This window comes from Crocodylus porosus, unplaced genomic scaffold (genome assembly GCF_001723895.1).
Source record: "Crocodylus porosus isolate Cpor-Errol unplaced genomic scaffold, CroPor_comp1, whole genome shotgun sequence".
Classification (NCBI taxonomy): domain Eukaryota; kingdom Metazoa; phylum Chordata; order Crocodylia; family Crocodylidae; genus Crocodylus; species Crocodylus porosus.
The window spans coordinates 102277554-102300040 of NW_017728906.1; the positions used below are offsets into that span (position 1 = coordinate 102277554).

General features: G+C 38.6%; 1 protein-coding gene across 3 annotated transcripts; it reads right to left on the bottom strand.

Annotated features, from left to right (window-relative positions):
• Positions 1-746: 746 nt before the first annotated feature.
• Positions 747-21979, bottom strand: LOC109306348 (DNA repair protein complementing XP-G cells-like). Of its 3 annotated transcripts, none has more exons than XM_019529684.1 (15): positions 21705-21976; positions 19958-20133; positions 19278-19393; positions 19090-19182; positions 18380-18440; positions 15974-16117; positions 14468-14675; positions 13243-14178; positions 10967-11229; positions 10371-10490; positions 8297-8510; positions 6660-6804; positions 3578-3778; positions 2857-2941; positions 747-1412 (listed from the first exon to the last, which is right to left on the bottom strand). In XM_019529684.1, exons 1-15 carry the CDS (start codon positions 21790-21792, stop codon positions 837-839), a joined length of 3426 nt encoding a protein of 1141 aa, XP_019385229.1. In that variant the 5' UTR covers positions 21793-21976; the 3' UTR covers positions 747-836. The 3 variants fall into 3 exon arrangements, 2 of the variants coding, with proteins under 2 accessions (XP_019385229.1, XP_019385228.1); XM_019529683.1 differs by having other exon boundaries at positions 14432-14675; XR_002099956.1 differs by lacking the exons at positions 747-1412; positions 2857-2941 and adding an exon at positions 4322-4429 and having other exon boundaries at positions 3718-3778; positions 14432-14675; positions 21705-21979.
• Between the last annotated feature and the right edge of the window lie 508 nt (positions 21980-22487).

Here is a 22487-nt window from a genome sequence, read left to right on the forward strand (position 1 = left end):
GAAGAGAAGGAAAAAAACAAAAAATTAAGAGACTTGTATTTTTGAAGCAGTCTTCATTAATCAGAGAACTGCTGGGAAGTGACAAACAGAAGGACAACAGAAAGGGAAGGTTAGGCAGAAAAAATAAAAGTTAGAGCAATTTAGATACTTTACATAGTAGCAAGTAGTGTTAAGTTACAAGATAGTTTTAATTCCTTACTACACGTGATTTTAGCCTTCAAGAGGCCGAGAAGCTGATCTTGGCCTTTTGACAAATCCTGCCATAACAGAAGCCATAACACTTCTGAAGACAGATCATGTTATGCCATTTAAAATGTAATTATTACATAGACAAGTAGGACTCTTACTGACACTTGGCTCTCCCATAAACAAGATATTCCACTGGGACTTATTCCGCATCAAGAATGATTCAGCAAACAATATACTTCTGAAGAAGAGAAAGCAAAAAAGTACTGGCTGAACTGATTTTGCTTCTCCCTATATTAAGAAATTACATAAGTCACTTGACTAATTTTGCTTAAGTAGGAAATTGAGGGAATGAGAAATAGTGACACAATACAATTATCTTACATTACTCCAAAGTAATTTCAGTCTTATGCCCAGTTTTACATCCCTAATGCTGAAATCTTCACTTAGTAAAAAAATAGGACTCACAAACAACCGTGCTGAAAAAATGTAGTTCAAGATGATAAAGATGTCTGTCTCCTATTCTTGTCACAGAGTTAATATAATATAAAAACAAAAACTAACAGAAGATAATTTAGGTTTATTTTTTCCAGCAGAAAATTCATTAGATATTTAAAGTCAGACATGATCATAAAACAACATATACATGGTTAGCACTTGGCCTTTTTTCTTCCTCTCACACACTGCAATTTTCTTTTTTTGTCTTCAAACACAGATTTGGCAGTCACCATGACTATGTTTTCTTCTTTTCCATCCTCACCACTTGAACTACTGTTCTCTTCCTCTTTACTATGCTTTGGTTTTGCAGCATTTTTCTTCATGTTTGACTCCTTACCACTTTTCTTTCTTTTGTTCTTACTTACAACCTCATTTTCTAATTCCTCCACTGAAGACCCACTGGATGATTCTGAGAGTTGTACATTCCCAACAAAACCACCTCCATAGAAATTCTCCTCTTTGGATTTTGAAACTTTTTTCCTTTTTCCATTTTTGCTTTGCACTGTGGTACCTTGATCATTTGTGCATTGTATAGGCATCTTTTCTTTTCTTTTCTCAGGTTGTTTCAGTTTTCCTTCCATAACCGCAGTAGCCTTTTGAACTTCCTCCTCCTGTTCTTCTTTTTCCTTTCTTTGCATACAAGTCACAGCTCTACAAAGTCTCTGGCTCCTAATAGCCCTTTTTTCATGTTGTGCTAGCCTGAAGAATGAATCAATTCGAAGTTGAGTCTACGAAAACAAAACAATTAAAAAGATAAAGTTTTAACTCTTCAGTGATAGGCATTACCAACCCCATTATATAAACACCTAGATTAGATACTTTTTTACTCCTGCTGAAATTTCTGCATAATCAAATACAATATTAAGTCACAAGTAGTAAGATTCTAAAGAGTAAGAACTATCACAGTATAGTCTAAAAAATGTAAAATGGGCAAGGACTCTAAATTCCCTTTAAATTTTATAAATACTAGGTGTGTTTACATGTACTATTAATGTGACTGAATAAACTCTGGTGTAGATTGCGCTGGATTTTATTGTTCCCAGGTGCCGCATTTACATGTGTACCTGGGACTGCAGCACATTGAGCTGGGTCAGAGCAGCCCCCAGCTGATAAGCCTGCCAGCCTTGAGCTGCTCTGACCCAGTTCAACATGCTGCGGAGGGGCTGACAGGGGCATGAAGGTGCTCCAGGGTGGACCTAGCCAGGAAGCAGCTCCCTCAGTGAAGCACCCTCATGCCCCAGCCAGTTCCGTCAGTATCTGTATATGCAGTACGGCACACTAAATAATGTCATCGTAGGATAATCTTGTGTTTACCAGTACTAATCTACAGTGGTATTTTACTGGTGCCTAAGAGGGCCACATGCTGTGACTTTACTGAAGAGCTAATTAGACAACTCGCGTAGATGCGCCGACTGTGTTCATTCTTATGACAATACACTGAATGATATTAACAATGATTTAATATAAGTAGAGTTCTCATATATTCTCAAGAACACAGTTTCAAATGAAGCGGTATTAATACAACAAGATTCCTTTACTGAATTGTGCTCTACATTTGTACAAAACCAGGACAAACTGTTACCACTTGATCAAGTTACTTTAATACTCACTGCTGTATTTTAAGGGTTAACTGCAGTATTTCTTAGGAAAAAGTCACAATTACAAATCATTAAAAATGTCTGAATAGATTTAAAAGTGATCAGTACATCTGAGATACATTCATGGATCTGCTATCCTCCTGAAACAGATGACACATGTATGTAAAACACATAAATTTTGTACAGGGAACTTGTGAACTGAAACAAAAGAAACAGATTCTTAAAGATTATTTACTATTTTACAGCCTTAAAGTTATACCAGATGCCACACATTTCACACAAATTGTACAACATAAACAATAGCCAAGAGATGGCACCATAAGTGCTCTTTATTTTAAACTGCGACTTGTATCTACTTTTAACTGTAACAATATAAAAATGGACTCTTTTTTCTGCTGACTTACAAATCATAAAAACCCATGGGTCTTATGGAATGCAGGAGGTGCATTAGCAGAATTTGACCCAGAGGCTGGCAAATAATGCACTTCTGGTTAAGGCTTTATTGGCTATTTTTAAAATACTGCCACTTTCAACTAGCTAAAGCAAAATAAAATGCACCACTAATATGGATTACCTGTTGTGAGTTCAGCTGTTTTACTACGGGCAACAAGACTTCATCTGTCTTTGTTTTAGTCCAGCCAAAATGATTCTGGCAGAATGTGCAGGCAGTTAAGGTTCAACAAAAAAAAAATGGTAACATTTCTTACAAAGGCTAAACATGCAAAATGAAACTTCCTTGTGTAACAAAGCACTGGGAACAGAGCTATCAAAAAGATTTTGTGCTGTAAGCATAAAGATTAATATTAAAGGCTGATGGATCCATGTCCTACTTAGCTATTTGCAATATTATCCAAAATGTCTTCAGAATAGGTTTTTTCCTATTACTGAGCATCTCAAGCTAATGAAAAAGTTTTCTGGTTATGTACACAATATTGTTATAAAACATACGAACCATAAAAACCCTAATATTTGTATGTACATAAAATCAGAGGCTTCACTTTTTTAAGACAGAAAATTAGCTATAATCTGCATATTACTGCAAGGGATGCTAAGTAAACATTGAATGCATCACTGATTCTCCTTCCAGTTTTCAGCTGGGAGGTAAAATCCTTTTCACATCACCTCCACAAGTAAATTTCACAGGCTGGAAGGTCACACCTCACACAAATGAGACAAAAGCAAATTTGATTCTCCATTACTGACTTTGCTAACTAGTCTGACACATTTTTTGTTTTGTGTTTTTTTAATCAAACCAACTTTTCCACAGTTTGTCAGAGGTGACAGTTAAAAGATATTCTCTGATTTCTTCTACATCAGGCCTTCCCCAGATAAATGATCCTTTTCTTTCATCCACCACAGGTTTCCAATAAGCTTCTGCGACTGCTGGATTTGGGAAGCCAGAAAAAAGCTGCAGCAGCCGTAATTTTTTCTTTACTTTGGTATCATGTGGATTGGGTCTTATTTTCTTGTTCTTCTGAGCTTCAGTCCACCACTCACTGAAAGTATAGGAGGAGAGAGATATTCAAGTCTATTTAAAATGCAATTAGAATGCCAAGAGTAATCAAGCTCATTTCAGTTTGTGCCTGCCAAGAACACCTTGGACACTACCTATTTCCAGACAAATAAAGGTATGATATAACAACACAAGACAAAAAGACAGCAGCATGCCACAAGTGGGTCAAGGCAGTCTTTGATCATTAACCGATTCAGACAAATACATTCAACCAGATTCCTGACACTATAACAGAAATAGCACAATAACAAAAATGGTTCAAGAATTTTAACTATATGGAAGGGTAATGGGCTAACAGGGTGGCTTAGGAAGACAGTGTTCTGCATGCAAAAGATTTTTGAATGACTTTTGAAGCAAAATCTGACTCCTCTCCCTACTCTCTAATTAATACGTCATGATTATACTTACTTGAGGTTTGACCACTTCTAAGCAGACCTCCATAAGTTTTTATAAATTTGGCTCTGGCATAATGTACTATGGATTTATAAATAAATTTATTAGAAAATGTGGAAGTCATCCTACTTACTAATTTAATTCCTTCTAGTAACATCTCTGCTTATCACCGATGGGTTAAACCATTCAGTGCAAATGCTTTGAAGGAAATGCTGATCCCTGCCCTCATACCAGAAGACTTCTAAAAGTTGGAAGGAAAATTACATATATAATATGAACAGCTGAAAATGCAATCTAATCATAAGTGTACATATGTTACATATAGAAAATTAAGATTACAAAAATCAAGCATTCAAAAATTAGTTAATGTCCAAATTAAAGCTTCCTGCATACTATTAAGCTAAGCCCTTTGTGCATATGCTTAAAAATGTAAATTATTTGAGTATCAGTTACTTGAACAGAACCCCCCCTTCACTGAGCAATCAAGATGGATGGTGCTGAGTGAATGAAGAACTACTCAACGTTTCTTGCTATATAAGTTATCATTCAATGTGTGGCCCCTTGCAATTAGTTGCACACCATCCAAAACCTGCAATACAATTTCTTGATAGGTTTTAATAGAAACACTTTTTAAAAATACCAACAAGCTTACTCTAACAATGCTGGGGAAGGCAGGAAGGCTTAATTATCCCTGTTTTATAGCTGAAGAACTTAGCTGAGGAACTGATGCACAGAGAGATTTAAATTAAGATTGTCAAAAAAGTGTCAGCTAATTCTGAATGCCCAAGCTGGTACACTTAAGATCTGATTTTTCAGAGTACTCTGCACGTTCAATGCTACAAAAATGTTCCATATATAGCTCCCTACAGCTTCAGTTGCAGGTGCCTGATAATTCTGCAAGTGTGACTCAAATGACTTCAAAATGAGCACCTAGGAAATGATGGACAGACTATGACTATTTTGTTTTCAATTACTTGTTCAGTATCCCATTGGAACTATGTGAAATGGAGATGAACAGAATTCAATTCACTTGGACAATGCTCAGCTGCCTAAAGTAAAAAACTATCTTCTCTCCCCGTAGTTCCCTGCTTCATTCACTACACATTCCAATTCAGCAACAAAACAGTATGCAGCTTATGGAGTGTTTCATTATGTAACCCTGATTCATTCCCAAAGCACAACCCACCCTAAGGGCTGAGAGAGGCAGAGGCTCTGTAGAAAAAATAGCACATGCTTATGTTATTAATGACTGTGTATTGATGCATCTGCACAACAGGGTCACAATTAAGGCTGCATAGTCAACCCTAAGTCTAGCTTTGTCTAACTTTTGAGAGCCTGACCTGATCGATAACCTAATGTTCTTTTAAAGCAGATTTTTTACAGAAAAATATGAATACAGAAATTCTACTATGTGGAACCACACTGACCACCTGACAGAGTCATCAACAAGAACAGAAAACTTACATCCAAAACACAGACCTTAACTCTTGAACTACGTGACTGACACTAGCAACAAGCTATTATATCTACATTAAATAGGGACTAGGAAGGAAGAAGAACCACCCTTCACCAGTAGCTTCTGAAGCAACAGCTGACAAAATGCAGATTCAGGAATTCTATTTTAGCCTCTGAAATAGAATGGGTCTTACTGGCTACTGACTCTTCGTCACACCTCCATTTAATCCGTCTTCCCAGGTTCAAATTTACTTGTCCTTCCCTAGTCTGTCTGTCTCTCTTTCAGGCAGTCTATTCCCCGTTCTTCAGTCTCCTTTCTCTACTAACAAGTTATCACACACCTTTTTTAAACTCAGGGGGACACAATCTGTTTCGTTCAGAGTCCAGATCGGAAATGAACCCTTGAAACAGTTTTATTTATATTTTTGAAAAAAGAAGGCATTTTACTGTTACACAACAATATCATCTTACTTACACAATTTGAACTAGAGATCATATTTCTAACATGTAATCCTATTTTTTTTTAGTAATCTGTCCTGCTTACCTATATTCACATCTTTCTTTATATGTACAACTCCTACCCCTGGACTGCAAGGGTTAAGCAGAAAAGGGTGGGGTCACTCCAAGCCCAGGAAAACCAGACCCAGGGTGCTGAGATGAACTATGAGGATAACAGGTTGAACTACAGCCCCCAGGCTTCTTTGAGGGCTAGCAGGAAGGGAAGTGGGAAAGTGGAGCTGCAGTGTGGAGCTCCTTGTGACACTGGAGTTGGGGTTTTAAACTGTGCTATTGAAAGGGATAATTCGGTTATCAGGTTTCCATACTGGGTTACAGCTAGCGGTTCCAATGACTATGGGTGTAAATAAATCCAACTTGTTTGTACCCTCTTGTTAAATCAAGACAGTGGGGACAGTGAGTTAATTATTGCCATAAACCTGCACCCCCTCACAAGAAGGATTACATATGCTAATGCAGAGTATAATCATCATAGAAAGTAAGGCAAAAAGACATCATACGTGAATTTTAAGAGAGGCTCCATTCCATGCCCAGGAAATTCATTTAAAATCTCCATTGCTGTTACACAGCCAACATTTGGGATCCCTTCAGTGTAATCACTTCCAAGCAGGTAGGCCAAATTAATTAGCCTGCTTCGATCTAACCCTGTAGGACAGATTGTATAAACCAGATATTACACTCTGAATGTAAGTTTTAGTTTCCCACAGACAACAAGAGCACCTTAACTGAACAACAGGGAAAAGAACAAGCTTGGAAGGAACACTGACTCGAGGTCACCACCCGCTCTACCATATACTGAAACAGTGCAAACACATTACTGGTGATGCAAATATCAGCAGTGGCATTCAAGTTCTGTATATAAAATGATTATGAAATTTAGCTTAACAGCACATTCAAACTATTTCAAAGCCTAAATCTTGTCCTTGTTAAAACAAGTTTCTAAACTCTCTGCAGTAGGAATTTTGCCCAAATAAAGGCTGAGCAAAGGCTGGAATTAAGCAGAAATCCTTTAATACTGCAGTCACTCACCCTACCCCAACCAGAAGACCCATAGCCTGCAGGCCAATGTTTCACACCCAGGTCTAACACATTAAGTGACACTAAGATGAAATATTTAATAAATTTAGCTATCTGCTGCAATGAACCCATCTTTTAGCTAAACCAGTATTTTTTTTTCAATCATTGCTCCTACATCAGCCATTAAAAAAACAAACAAACAAAAAAACCCACACGCTTATCCCTATTTAATTAGTAATAAAAGACCTTTCTACAAAGTGAGTTAACCCACTAGATTCCCTCATAACAGAGCATTTCTCCATATGTTCAAAATAAACCACTACTTACACAGGCTTAAACAAACTGAATTAAAAGGACATATAGACTGCATCCAGACAAGTGCGGACATTAAAGTTCCCTGGGGAATGCCCATGCCACGTGCACATTGGTGCTTGGTAAGCTAACCCGGGGGCCGTAGGTGAGGTTGGGACCAGCACCGTGCTGGCCCCAGCAGCCTTACCTGGGGCTGCAACAACAGTGATCCTGCTGGGCAGAGCGTGGCTGGCAGCCACAACATGGCTCCAGGCAGCCTGGCTCTGCTTTTCAGTAGCACGCGCTGCCTGTAGGTGTGCTGCTCTTTTTTTTTTTTTTTTCCCTTCTACACAGGTTTTTTTGACTCCTGAATATAAAAAATACCCCCAAAAATGGAGCGGTGGGAAAAAAAATGGAGTAGCATACACACAGGCAGCGAGCCCTTGCAGTGCGGAGAGCACCTGACTGTGTGGTATATGGAGCTGCAAATGTGTTTGCAGCACCACATACCACCTGGCCATATTCATCTGGAGGCACGCATAGTCTTTTTTGTTTTCTCACAAAAAGTTATATTGACCTTTATGAGATCTCAGCCATGTATTTCATACACGTAGCCAGGATTACTATCATAATTAGGTCACTCCCCTTGCTGAAGACACAAAAAATGCTATAAATTCAAAGAGATTATTTAACACTAGACTCAACACTGAATAATGATGCTACCTGTGCTTCTGAACTGTTTCCAGAAAAGTCATAATTGTAACAGTTTAACAGATCCAAGCTATTTATCAAAACAAATGTATCCAGCACACAAAATACTTGGGCTTACCTAGTTGATTTTGAAAGTCCACATACTGATAATATTCTACATACTTGTTTTGACTGAAGAAATTTTTATAAACATGACGTGCCCCAAACAGCCAAATATCACTGTCATCGGTGATTGTTCCAGAAGTTTGATCGGTAAGGTCCAAAACAGCACACTGAGCCTCTGCCTCCATTGGAGCTTCTATGTAAGGAATGCCAAACAGACGAAGAAGTTCCTAAAGGTAAGAAAGGTATTAATACTTCAACTTGAAAGGACAGCTTAACCTTTCCTGCTTTGCATTTGGAAAAAGTATTGATACATTACAAAACTTTATTTTCATTGTGACCACTTAAGTCATGATTTTGAGAGAGTTTTGATTTCTACACGCTCAGGCCCAAATATCCACAAAACATGGACAAAGTCTAAGTCTGTAGTAAGCAAGGCCTAGAGCTAATACTTTAAAAGCCAAACAAAAAATCAAATCATATCAGCTACCGGCAAGACTTCACATGATCATAATTTTTTTAAAATAATAATGAACAGAGAGAGCTTGTAAATCTTGTAGGGTAAATGCAAGTGCAATTACTATGTTTTAAACTTCAGCTAATCACTTCTTGCTTTTTTCAAAAAACAGTATACTTCACCAGCACAGTGTTTAAAATGTATCAATTCAGAAAGCATTAGACACAACCTGCAGTTGCTTCATTGTATAAAAGATTTTCATTTTCATTTATGGTGCATCTACGTATCAGTTGCCTATTGGATTGGTACTGATAAAAGCGGAAATGACATTATTGGCTATTGGCTTTTTTGGACCATTGTAGCTGATAATGTTTACCGATAATTATGCCTTCTGGCCAGGGTCCTGGACACCTAGGTTCCCTCTCCCCTGTGGGGCCAGGGTCTCCAGATGCCTGGGTTCCTTCAGGAAAGCTGGGTTTCCTCTTGCAGGCAGGCAACATTTTAGCTTGCAAGGGGTCCTGCTTGGGGCTGCTGGGAGCAAGATGGAGGAGGCGCCACGTGCGTGTGTGTGGCTGCAGGCATGTACATGGCCAGGAATGCAGCCAGGCAGCGTAGAGAACAGCTCCCTCCAGGTAAGTCTATGGAGGGGAAGGGGCATGAGGGAGAGAACGGGTGTGTGGGGGGTGTGGATTGAGGCCCGCATGATGAGGGAGGGAGTGGGGCAGGGCCTGGGAGTGAAGCCCAACCAGGGCAGTGCATGGGACCCAGGGCCAGGGCAAGAAATAGGACAGAACCACAGGCAGCTCAATCAGGAGGTATGGGGGAGGAGAGGGGGCAGCAGCTCCCCACCACTGTGCGTACCCCCTGGGGGAGGCATGGGGAGGTATGTGCCCCCCTACATTTGTGTGCAAGGCAGATGCAGGCTGCCCACTGTGGGCTTGGGGCTCTCTACTCTCCTCTTTCCCTCGGGAATCCCATACCAGCTGCATGCCCCCTGCCCGCCCAGGTGAGCAGGGGTGCACGGCCAACGTGAGGCTCCCAGGTCAAAGGCAGCAGAACAGAGCGCCAAGCCCACAGTGGGCAGCCCACATCCGCCCTCGCCCCACTCAGCTCTGTTCCACTTAAAAGCATCCCCGTGCTTAAAAATGGTGGTGGCAGCGCTTGAACTAAAGCTCATTCAATGAGCTTTAGTTCAAGTGCCCCCACCGCCATTTTAAGTGATGGGATGCTGATACATGTGACAAGAGGCTGCTGAAGTGTACCCCACAAAAAATAAATAAATAAATGGGGGGAAAAAAAAAAAGGTTCATTTATGTTAGTAAATCAATTATCAGATTGGCATTGGCTGATATTGTTGGTTAATAATCAGCTATCAGTATCAGCCAAGAAAATCTTTATTGGCGCACCCCTAATTTTCATGCATTTTGAATCTCAGATAAAAAAAAAAATAAAAAAAAACAAAACTGTGCCTGTTTCAGTAGTCTACCAAGTAGGCTGAATGAAACAGTGACATATAATTATATAAAATGTTTTTTATAAAAACTTTATGAAAAATACCTGACAATGTTTGACCTTCCAAGCAGTGCAAGTGAATTTTTTTTCTAAATGTACCAGTGCCCTCAACAAACATTACCTGACTTTCCAAGAACATCTGTCCTGTTACGGTAGCAGCAATGCGCTCCTGCTGTTGTTTTTCAGCCTGAAGCATGTTTTGTTCAACAGAAAGGTTGTTTTCCAGGATCTCCAATTCTTCCTGCATAATACAATGAAACAAGAGTTGGGACATGCCACTGCTAGAGTGCCTTAAATGCCTAAATGTACATAATTCTTTCAGACGTAATTACCCTAGGAGTCAGTGCTCCAATAACTCACACATGCTTCTAGGTTTTCTTAGCTCCTTAGTGAAACACATCATAAAAATGTGAACAGACTTGTGAGTAGTGCTTATCACATTTATTTCACCTGCAATTATAGGTTCTCTATTTGAAAGCTACATAATATATTAGGCCTGATTTTTAAAAATAGAATATTTTTCAAAGAAAAATCAGGTGCAATATGCTATGTAGCTTTCAGAAAGACAAATGGATACAAAATAGAAGCCAGTAATACATATGGTGGTGCATAACAGATTGGCTGCAGTTTCCATTCAGTAGTTTCCTGCAGAAAGAAAACATTTCCTGAAGCTTATTTTAGTATTTGTTCAGTACAACCCAACAAAAGAATCCTTACCAAACTAATATCTTGCCATTCATCCACTGCATCTTCCGCATATTTTTTAGTTTCAGGAAGCTGAGAAATAGACAACTGCACTTCTTCAGAATCTTTCTGCACGTTCTCCATGGCACCATCTTCCTCATTGTTGTTCTCTTTTACAGAAGCTGGTTCATCAGCTAGCTTCCCACTATATTCAATAGAAGCGTGCAGGGTTCTTAATGTAGCACCTTGACATTCAGCATCTTTACTGTTTTCACTGTCCACTTCAATAAAGCTATCTGCAAAAGAAAAAAAAAGAAGTTTGATTTCTTCCTCACAGAGGAGGGCAGGACTCTATGACATGCACACAAATTCTAGAGGTACATTTGTTTTTATTTCCCTCAAATCCAGATCTATGCTCCAGAGTGCTACTAGGCAGCCCTACACGTTAGACAGGGTTTGGGTTTTTCTCTAGCAGTATTTTCTCACGGTTTCTGCAAGTACCTTTACTTTTTGCCTCCCTTCCAAGAATGTTATGCCCTGTGCAAACAGAATTAAACATTATCTGTCAGAACTAGCTTACACTGATAGCAATGAATTTTGTAATTTTGCTTGAATGCTTATGTAGATCAATTGAGAATTTCTCTTTGAAGTATCTGTATTGGTCTTTTTGCCCGTTCAATTCAGCATTCAATTTTTCATACTGCTGTTTTGAATTGTTGATGAATGTGTTTTTTTCCCTACATTTAATAGAGAGTCTTCAGGTTTAATGGTAACTTAAGTATAAAAGTAGTACAGCTATTAAACTAAACAAAAAATCTGTGTTGTTTCAGGAAACCTGAAGCTATTAAGAGGGCATATATAACATTAAACGGCCTTTACATTAAAGCAGTTTTTGATTATTTTGGAATAGGGGAAAGAGAAAGTAGGGAGGGAATATGTATCCATGAGTACGTGTATGTGTTCACACACATATATACAGGTGGTTTTCCCCTTCAGTTCCCTTCTGGTACGACATTAAATGGATTCAGGATACACAGGCTCTGATGAAATAATTCCATCAGAAACCCTTAAGATATATCTTTATAGTCCAGATATAATGAAATCACAGTGAGAGCAGCAGATTCTGATTCATGTGATAACATCAATCTTACCATCTCACACCTGCTAGCATCTCTGGGGTGTTTTACTGAAGTTGGTTCAAATGCAGAAGAAACTATCATTACTTCATATATGAAGCTGTGTTTTTTCAGTTGGGCAATGGTATTGTGCCAGTATGTAACAGCAGCATACAGAAGAGAAAAATTAGCACACAAAATGCCAGTTTGAAATCTATTATTATGTAGAAAAAATAAGACAGCTCAAAAATAAGTGTTGACTAAAATATCCCTACCATGAAGAAAGATCTGAAGTATCTGATCATATTATGAATTTACTAGATTTACTTTAGGGGAAAGAAAAATAGAAGCATATTTCCCCCTTCACTTACACAAGAGAAAGGGAACAATTCATTAGTTACACCTGATTAGTTCAGCATGTACAAAGAGAAGAGTAGCTCCAAAACAAGCCATACACTTGCCACTGAACCTCAGCGTGTTACGTATGAAAGAGCAACAACTGCCTTCCAGATTCCACCTAAAACTCAGTTTCCAAAGTAGCTGAGCTTATACTTCCTTGCTCTCCTGTCACATAATTCTCTCACCCCTGCAGGGAGGGAGCCAGGTGCAGCAGACAGGTGAGCCCATGGTGTCATCACTCTCAGAAGCACTGTGACTCATGAGGTGAAAACAACTAAGTGGCTGCTCACCAATATATCATTTTCCTAATTTTTTTAAAGCAGGATCTAGACAAACTGGAAAAAAACCTATGAAATACCCACTACTGAGAGAGACTGACAACCATTCTTAAGAAAAATGAGTTAGATAAGAAGAAATAACTGGATCAATACCTCTCACTTCATATTAGCGAGTGAATATTTTTTCTCCTTAAAATTAACATATAAAATTCTCATATAAAAAAAAAAATCGCCTGGCACACAAAAACAGGGTTTTCCTGTTTACAAGAGGCTACACATTTACTATTATCCAAGAGATATTAGCAAATATTTATTAAAAAAAAAAAACCAAAAAAAACCCACAAGGCATTATGTAACAGATATTTTAAAGCATGTTCATTATACTAAAAGATCATAACCTTTTCAGGGCAGGGACTTTGTTTTCTTACATACCTGTTCAGTACTTAACACAGTGGGGCCCTAATTCTAACTGGAACCTTGACCACTATGCCAAAACTAGTATTTAAACAACACATACCATCAGAATCACTTTCTTCAGGTTGCAATTTTCCTTCACCTTTTTCCTCCTTTGACCTTGATACCTCTGGGATAAGTTTCAGTTCATGCTGTACCTCAGATAGATTCTTCACTGCTTGTGGAATCATCTTGTGTAAATCTTCAGATTCCCCACTTTTGGAAAAGTCTGTATTTTCCAAATTAGTTGTAGCTACTGACATAGTCTGTATTTGGAAACCTACTGGTTTCTGTAAGCAAAGGTTCACACTCTCATCTTGCAAGGAACTTACACCCATTTTTGAAGCATGTTCTATTTCTTTTTTTTCATTTATTCTAGTATTTTTGGAGGAGTCATTTTTAACATCAGTTGTGCTCATGCCTTTGGCTGCAATCTGATTCTTCTCTAACCCATGACTTCTTTGGTCTACTTCATTACCTGGCAGAATTACTGTATTTGCTGAATGAACTGTAGGTAAAGGTAGCAGTTCACTCCCTTCCTTTACTTTAGAAATCTCATCTTCCTCATCTGAACTACTAATAAGAAGTTCCTTCACCTCTGACCTTTCCATTTGTGCTCCATCACCACTAGTGGGAATAACTGTTCTTGCATCATCACCACCATCGCTCAGAGCTTTCTGAATAGCATGGAGTGTCCTTGGCGATATACTGCCTTCATCTGTTTTAGAACAGAGATAGGTTTGGGACACATTTAGCTGCCTTTTATTTTCATCCTCTGGCTCCTCTTCTGAACTGCTTTCGAGTATAGCTGCCTGGATTGCAAACAAAGTTCGGGGAGAAGGTGGTGCTGCGACTCCAATGCTCTCCTTCTCTAACTTCTCACATGAAGATGGCTTTACATCAGTTTGCATTTCTTTAAATATTTTATTAGGTTCAGTACGTGAAGAATGCTCAGAAGGAGTTTCTAAGTCTTTACTAGCATCTTCCTTTGTTTGAATACCTGAAAATGAAAACAAAGACTGCTATAGTTTCATAGATAACCTTTTTAAAAAAATAAGGACGTTAAATATAGTAAGCTAATGTCAACAAGCCAGTCTTGTATAATCCTATTTTGATGCAATTAATGGTGACCGTTACAGCTTACTCTACATAAAGTATTAAGCATACATTCCTGAGGAACAAGCTCTGATCTCATACGCTTGAAATTTTCCCACAGCCCAACCAGCAAAAACATCAAAGACAGCATTTTTCACACAGAGGTTTCAAGAAGTTAATTAACATTGTAAAACCTTTGATCAGGATGTAGTGAGAAGTATCTTCAGAGACTACTCTCTTAGTTTCCACTTCTTTCACAAAGCCCCCTTCATTTTCATATTGGGTTTGGATTTCACCCGAGTGCTGCTGACTCATCTCTTTTTCCACATGTTCTATGTGCCGATTGAGGCTGCTTTTTTTGAGCAAGCCTTTAAGTTGGTACTGTGAGAAGTCAGTGGACTCCTTAAGAAGATGAGATTAAAAATTAAAATCACATAAATATAAATACAATGCAACCAATCCATTTTTGAGCAAGCCTGTTTGTTGCATTCTGGGACAGAGTTGCAAAACACTGTTGTTGTTTTTCATCACTTTCCAGCACATCCTGCTGCTGACTGCAGCACACCCGACTAATAATGATATTCTTGTGTTAATTTAATTCAATACAAAACTGACAAATATTATTTGACAAGAAAGGTTTAGCCCATTGCTCAAATGCACTGAGGGAGCTTTTACATGACCAGAAAAAAAAGCATTTGCCAAAAGACAGTCCCAAGCTCAAAAGCAAATATGAAAGAAAAAGTGGGTTATTTCAAGCAGTTGCCTATTATGGCAGACAGTGCTGCGAGTTTCAACGTAAGCTGCCTTGTAAAACAACACCTATTGTGCTTTAAAATAATCCTGGACTCCGAAACTGGATTCTAACAATGGCCCTATAGGCCACATCCAGATGAGTGTGGACATTTGGTTCCCTAGGGACAACTAGCAGCAGAGCACCTTGTGCTGCTGCTAGCTGGCCTTGGGGAACACCTGTGCCATGTGTGCTCTTAAGCGCAGCAGGTTACCCCAGCTGGGGTAGGGGAGGCTGGGGCCAGCACTGAGCTAGCCTCAGCAGCCTTACATGGGATCCTGGGGGCCTCCTGGGGTTGCATCAGCAGTGATCCTTCTGCTCAGAGCCTGGCCAGCAGCTGTAGAACAGCTCCGGCAGGCCAGACTCCAGTTCTGAGCTGTTCACGTTGCCCCCACATGCACAGCTCTGCTTTTTTTTTGCACGGGTTTTTTTGACCTGTGGGTATCCAGGGGTCAAAAAACACAAACAAACAAAAAAATCCCTCTTGTTTGGATGCAGCCACAGGGTTCAATATTGTTTGTGTCTCAACTTATGCATCACGTTCACTTGCTTTATGAATATGGAGGTAGTTTCCAAACTGCCAGCTCTACAGGCAACCTGGAAGCATGGAAGTTAACCAGTGCTCTATCTTTGCCAGTAAGAAGTTTCTAAACATAGTAATTCATCAAATAACCCTGGTAATGATGCACAAACCACAATAAAATCTGTCTACTCTTGCAAAACTGTCTTGGCTCTACAATTTTAGAAGTGAATGGGTGACTCTGAAATAAAAGGGAGCAGATCTGTTGGAAACCATTACCCTTTTATGGCTCTAGGAATAAGGGGTACTTTATATAAGATACTAATGCATTGCTCATCTGCACTAATGGCTAGTTTCTATCCTAATGGAGTATAAAAATTAAACTTTTACCTCAGGCATTGCCTCAAATAGCGTTCTTCTTCGCTTTGTAAACTCCTTCATGTCAGTTAAAATTTCATGTTTTACTTCTGGTGGCAGGGTGCTGAAGTCTTCTGATTCAATATCTACAGAATGAGGATTTGCGAAGAATTCTTCCTATTAGAAGTAAAATTACAAGACGCATATACTCATTTCACCATGACAACTCACAGTGTTATTCAAAAGCAAATGCAGTGACACATACAGTAGTTAGGTCTATCAAAGCAAAAGTTAACATGAAAGCCCAACTGTTATCATATATATCAAATTATATTAGGACGGGAGACTTCTTGATAGTCTTGATAGACTTTTAACCTGACAAAGGCAAATACTGAAATTATTTGATAACACAGATGTTGTACACAGATATAGAGGGAAAATTTATGAGTCAAGATTTCTGTAAAAAAACAACATATATTTGGTATATATTCCAAAAAACAATCTTTCATGTACAGTGATTCTGATTTTCATGTCTTCAGGAAAATCCTTTTCTTCTTTTGGATTCTGGGAGACTATTTAGTATGTTTGACTAAAAAGGATGATCTGATTAGCACTGTTATCTTTGGTTACTGGATGGAAGAAAACTTTTAATAATTGCATTCAGAAATACACTTTGCTGACATGAGGCAATTCTTTTTTTGTTTGTATTCTTCTATTGTTTCCTATACAAGAACGGAGATGAAAGGAAGCATGGGATCTGTTTGTGAAAAATAAAAAATGTAAGTAAGTTTTTCAACATAAGTTTATATATGATCAATTAAAAGCATAGCTGTTGAATATGTTGTATTATATATAAAAAACATTTACTTTAAAAATAAAATATCATTCTTGTCTTTTTTCTTCACAAGTCCAGGGAAACTAGTTGGAACAGTTTCCCAGTCCTGGAAATCTTTTATTGCCACAATGTTTCTAACTCTTTCAAAGGTTGCATAACATTAGAGCTATAAGAAATACTTATAGCCAATTGCTTTTAAAAAATTGTGCTGTTACTACAAGTTAATTATGTGAAACTACTAAAATTCTGTGAAGTTTCTATGAATATTAGGTTTATGAAAACATTAACTACATTGGACACACACAGCACATATACATGTGCTCCAGGGAGAGAAGCATTTTAATTACAGCAGTTCTTGGGAGCTGCTTTAATTAAAAGACTCCCACAGCATCTTGTATATTCAGCATCCTGCATTTCAGAAAGGCAGTGGGGGCATGTTAACTAAAGTTCATTCAATGGAACTTTAACTAAAGTGCTCCCATTGCCTTTTTGACATGCCGAGTCCCACATTTCAAAAAAGGGGGCTTTAACTAAAGCTCAATCGACAAGCTTAAAGCACCCCCGCTGCCATTTTAAATGCGGGGATGCTAAATACATGAGATGCTGCAGCATGATGGAGCTTTCTGATTAGAACAGTTCATTTAACAATTCATCAAGTTTGCTCTCACGAATGCTAAATCAGAATGCATTGGAGCATATGTAAAAGTGCTCACAATTCCAATCCTGAAAACAGAAACCTATACCCAGATGAAGCTACACTGCTTACACTGAGCACATAAGTACAGCTGTATGTACAAGAACATAGGTAAACCCCACACTGGAAGCATCTACATATGCATTAATACACTTTTCTTAATGCGTATTAAATTTAGTACCTCCAATGTAAGGTACTAAATAAATGTACATTAGGCTGCACTAATGCATAGTAGCAAACGCACATCATTTTTAGGTGATGTTTAATGCACAGTAGCCTATTTTCTGCAAATCAGTGTAACAGCACTTTTTTATGTGCCGCTTTAATGCACAGTAAAATAGGCTAGTCCTCATTAAACATGTGCAGACACAACCACTCTGTCCTAAATGCTTGAAAGTCTAGACTAGCATACGCAGCATACAGGGAGAACGGAAGGGCATGAAAATTATTCAAAGCGGGAAAGGAAAGAGGAATTGTTTGAAGGGATGGATTTTAAAAGTGATTTGAAAGTCAGACAGGCAACATCTGCTTATGGGAGAAAGGAAATTAAGACTAAAGGAAAACAATCAGGTGAAAACATTTGAAATTAAGACTGGAAGAATTCCAGTATCTTCACATAATTTATTTGCTGAAAAACCGACACCAAAAATACAAATATTTAAGTTTCTTCCAGGTTGTATAACATTACCTTTTTTTAAAGCTCATGAAACATATAAAATCTGGGCACACTAAGTCTGTAGTTCTCCACTAATATAATATGTATTTCAACATTTTCTGGTTAGCGAAATGCAAAATTTTAATCATTCATTTCTTAGACAGACAATGCTATTTGGGTATTAGTAAATTAAGTGGAACAGATCTCATTATTTTGAACTTTTTCACAAGTACAAGGCCATTAAAATGTAGTTACCTGCAATATTTGTTTTTGACTCATTCTTTCTTCCCACTCTTTTTCATCTTCCTCCTCCGAACTAAAATTACAGAAGGAAGGAAAGAAAATGACAAATAAGGAAGGCGTATTGTTTTTCCTCCATAGGAACAAATCCAATTTTTGAAGATAAGCAGAGGAGCCTTACCCTACAGTCTGCTTGCAAACAGAAATATAATATATTATCTCAGTTGAAGCCAATAATAAAAAAGGACAGGAACAGAATAAGATCGTGATCATCATAACAGAGAAAATGACATATCTTTCAGTCAAATAAGAACCAGGTCAACTGCGACCTAAAAAAAAAAGATCTAACAGGGGCTTCATACTACTCCTTTAAAAAATATCTAAAACAAAATTCAGCCACATAAAGAACACCTCACTTCTGCTAGTTATATTAACAAAGAAGGAGCTGAAAACTGGATAGGCATGGAGACTGAACCAACCCTTTCATCAACAGAGGTCACTTCAAACCAAGCGGAGGCAAATTTAAAATAAGCTTTCCTGTACTGCCTATATCAGTTACTCTCCCATAGATAACACTAGAGACTGAATTCTTCAGTTTATTAGCCCAACCACTTTCATGAGCATTAAATTATAGCACGCATACTTAAAACTTTAAAATGATTTCAAAATCTTTGAATAGTGGGTTTTACTGTAGTAGACAGAGCTAAACTTAAGAGTTTGCTTACCTATTCTTTTCTTCTTCTGGTAAGGAAGGTAGAGCATACATATCATCAATTTCTTCTCTTCGAACTTGTGTAATACTTGGCAATGCTTCATTGCTTAAGAAAAAGTTTAAGCCATGATTAATCCTTAAACAAAAACCTTACAAATCATGAAGAAATAACAAGGGGTGGGGAACTATTTCTGCTCTTGCCTTTTGCCTGTTAAAGCAGTTTTGATAGCTTGTCTTTTCAGAAGAGTTTTCAAGAGCTTGTCTGCAGTTTTCTTCGAATCACTGACTGCTATATCCTTTCTTTGTCTTCGTTTAGCCTGCAAGTGAGAACCATATAAATGAGAACCGCAGTGTTTCATTAAAATCATGTTCCTTGTTAACTGAAGATACTCCTCCAACGAATTATTCTGTAAACAAAGGTGGCATGGAAGACATATTTCCTTTTAAATAGTTTCATTTTTCTTGCATTAATGGACACATGTTTCATATCATGCTTTCATAAATGCTAGAAGCTAAATTATTGATTTATAGTTATACATCCTAACTCTACAGCCTTTATGAAGGCAAAATCCCCACTTAGAACTCAGAAGCTGCTAAACTTTTCTCCTCTCCCACATGGTCAGTCTGCTAAAACAGCAATATACCTTTGGACCCTACAGACTCCCAAAGGTCCTTCCCTTGGGCTGCAATGCAGGCTGGATGACAGTGCCACAGGCCAGAGATTGAGCATAACTAAAGGGGAGAACTTAATTTAGTATCTCACATTGGTGTAGGAGACGGCACCTCCTCTTGAAAATTTCTTACAACAAATTTCCATCCTGTTTTTCATATAAGCATATATTTTACAAATATGACATAAAACTATTTTAAAAAGTACAAACCAAGGTTTGCCTCTTCAGTAATGGTGCTTCTCCATCAAAAACAAAGACAGGACGAATTCGAAAAAACAACAGTTTGCAAAGTCGATGGAACAAAGTGAGAAGGTGAGCATTTTGTACGGGATTCCCATGACGATCCCTGGATCCTTTTACTGCTTGGTTCAACCAAATACTAATATCTGAAAGGATGGTTAAGAGAAAATAAAAGTGCCATCTTACAGGCTCATTTAATTGATGTTGACCACTCTATGCTCTTGATTTATTTAGATCTAAATCCTGTCTACTGCTCCAAGATCAAATAACTAGATTTATGTGAATGCCAGATTATCCAAGGCTCTGTAAAGCTGGGAAGGAAATTCTTAGCATTGCCCACACCAAGGAGTAGCAATGAAGGCGCAATGCAGCCAAAATTACCACTTCTATTGTTCGTGCAAATAAATGAAGTCTAACAGCTTTCATTCACATTAGCAAGGAACTTTGAATTGATTTTCCACTTATTTGCCTGTTTTAGTCCAAGCAAGTTTCAACATTGTCTACATCAATGCATTTATGTAACACAGAATCCTACCAGCTGTCATTTACGTGAGGGATTTATGACATGAGACGTCTCAAATCTAAAAACCAAGAACAGACAGTTATCATTATCCCACAGTACCTTCATTTATAACTAATAATCCTTAAAGATAATCCACCAAGGTAACTATGGATTATTAATTAGTTCCAGTGACACACACACTAAAAATAAAATGCTCAGAATGCTGACAAGAGTTTTAATTCTGAAAAAACACATCCTCATTTTCTGCAGCTTTTCCAATGTTCTTATTATTTCTCAGTCCAGATTCCTGCTCTATGCAACTTCTGTCATAAACAAAACTGTTACCTTTTGGCTCATTTTTGAAAAGGTCAACAATTATGCTTTGTACCAAGAATGCCTACCTTACCGGCATGCTCTACACTGGATCCAGACTGCAGAACTCCTTACGGGCCATATCCAGACCTCAAGGAGCCTTTCAGTCTAGATCTGGACCCAGCAGTAGGACAAATGGTGGTGGCATCAACAGTGCAGGGGTAATGCAGCTGTCACTCATCTCCCCACAACATGCAGGATCCGTGCCCTGGATTTCTGCACCCAGATGTGCAGGATGTAGTCTCTCACATAACTGAAACATTTAACTCTGCAAAATTTACAGAACAAGCTTGTTAAAGCACCCTTTGCTAGTTAATTTTTCTACTCATAAAACTTCAGTAAGCCAAGATGAGAGCAGCATCATACCTGCTTTGAATTATTTTGCTGGACTTAAATGAGGGCACATTTTCTTCTTCTCAGAACAGGACAGATAAACCCACATCTTATAACAAGACAAATGCACCAGTAACAATAAATGACTCTTGAGCTGATTCAAAATGCATGTTAAATCCTAAAAACAGAAATCTGGAGGCCATTTAATAGAGGCTGACAAGACTGTCACGAAAGTTTACCAGCTTAGAGGTAAAATCTATTTGACCTTGATGACAATCATTGCGGCGGGGAGGGGGGAAAGAGGGGTTTATATGCACATATACAAATGTATTTTGGGTCTCCATACAAAACAAAATATGTATGTCTGTATGTACATACAGTCGCCTGTCAAAACAATACATACATCTGTCATGATTTAATATTAAACAGAAAACAACAGCAAATCAAATGAACTGCTTAAAATATTGCTCTTTACAACCTACGTATATCAACACTGGGCTTTAAGGATACCAACAGCAAGAATTTTTCCTTCCAGTGTTTCTGGGTTTATTGGTCTTCCTGCACACTCCAGCAGTTTCCAAAGTCCTTGGACTCCCATTGCTCTTCCTTAGTTTTTTTCTTTTCAGAGATGGAATCTCTGGGAAATGATGGAATATATTTACTTCACAGTCAGAAAAAGCCTGCTTATGAACTTGGATGTTTGCTATTGACGAGGGAGCCACAGGCACCGCCTCTGGATCAAAACTGTGTAGACCTTAAATGCTGGAGTCGGCAAGTGAGAGAGGAAGAGTGGGAAAAAAAACCCTGTTCAGACCCAGCTCACTCTCCCTCGCAGCATCCACTTACTGCAGTAGTGACACTGGGCAAGACAGAGCTGCACTCTGACCAAGCAATGGCAGGTCTGATGCTCTGATGACAGACATGCCTGTTCGTAAACAGGAAGAGGGCATAAAAAGCTTCTGGGAGGAGGAAAGAGAGCCACGCCAGATTACTGGGGGCTACTGGGAATCAGCCAGGGATGACTCAAGATCTTTCTGGGGTTATAATCGAATAGGAAAATACACTCCAACATCCCCCCCCATGCCCACTCCTACTGTTTTCTCACCTCTACCTCCTATGTCCACCCCCATGCCTACCCCTATCCCCACCCCCACGCCGGACAGTGCCTGGGACCCAATGCACAGCCCTGAAGAGCCAAATCTCACTCACCCCGGACAGCCCCCAAAGCTCCCAATCTCCACAGCAACCAAGCAAGCCCCACGGGGGCGTCGGGCCTGCAGGCAAGCTGGGAGC

Coding starts and splice junctions, on each gene's coding strand:
- LOC109306348 (XM_019529683.1), bottom strand. CDS start 21,792: ATGGGAGTCCAAGGACTTTGGAAACTGCTGGAGTGTGCAGGAAGACCA. Junction 20,134..21,704: donor AGGAAAAATTCTTGCTGTTG/GTATCCTTAAAG, acceptor CCATCCTTTCAG/ATATTAGTATTTGGTTGAAC. Junction 16,118..18,379: donor GTCAAAAACAAATATTGCAG/GTAACTACATTT, acceptor TACTTCTAATAG/GAAGAATTCTTCGCAAATCC.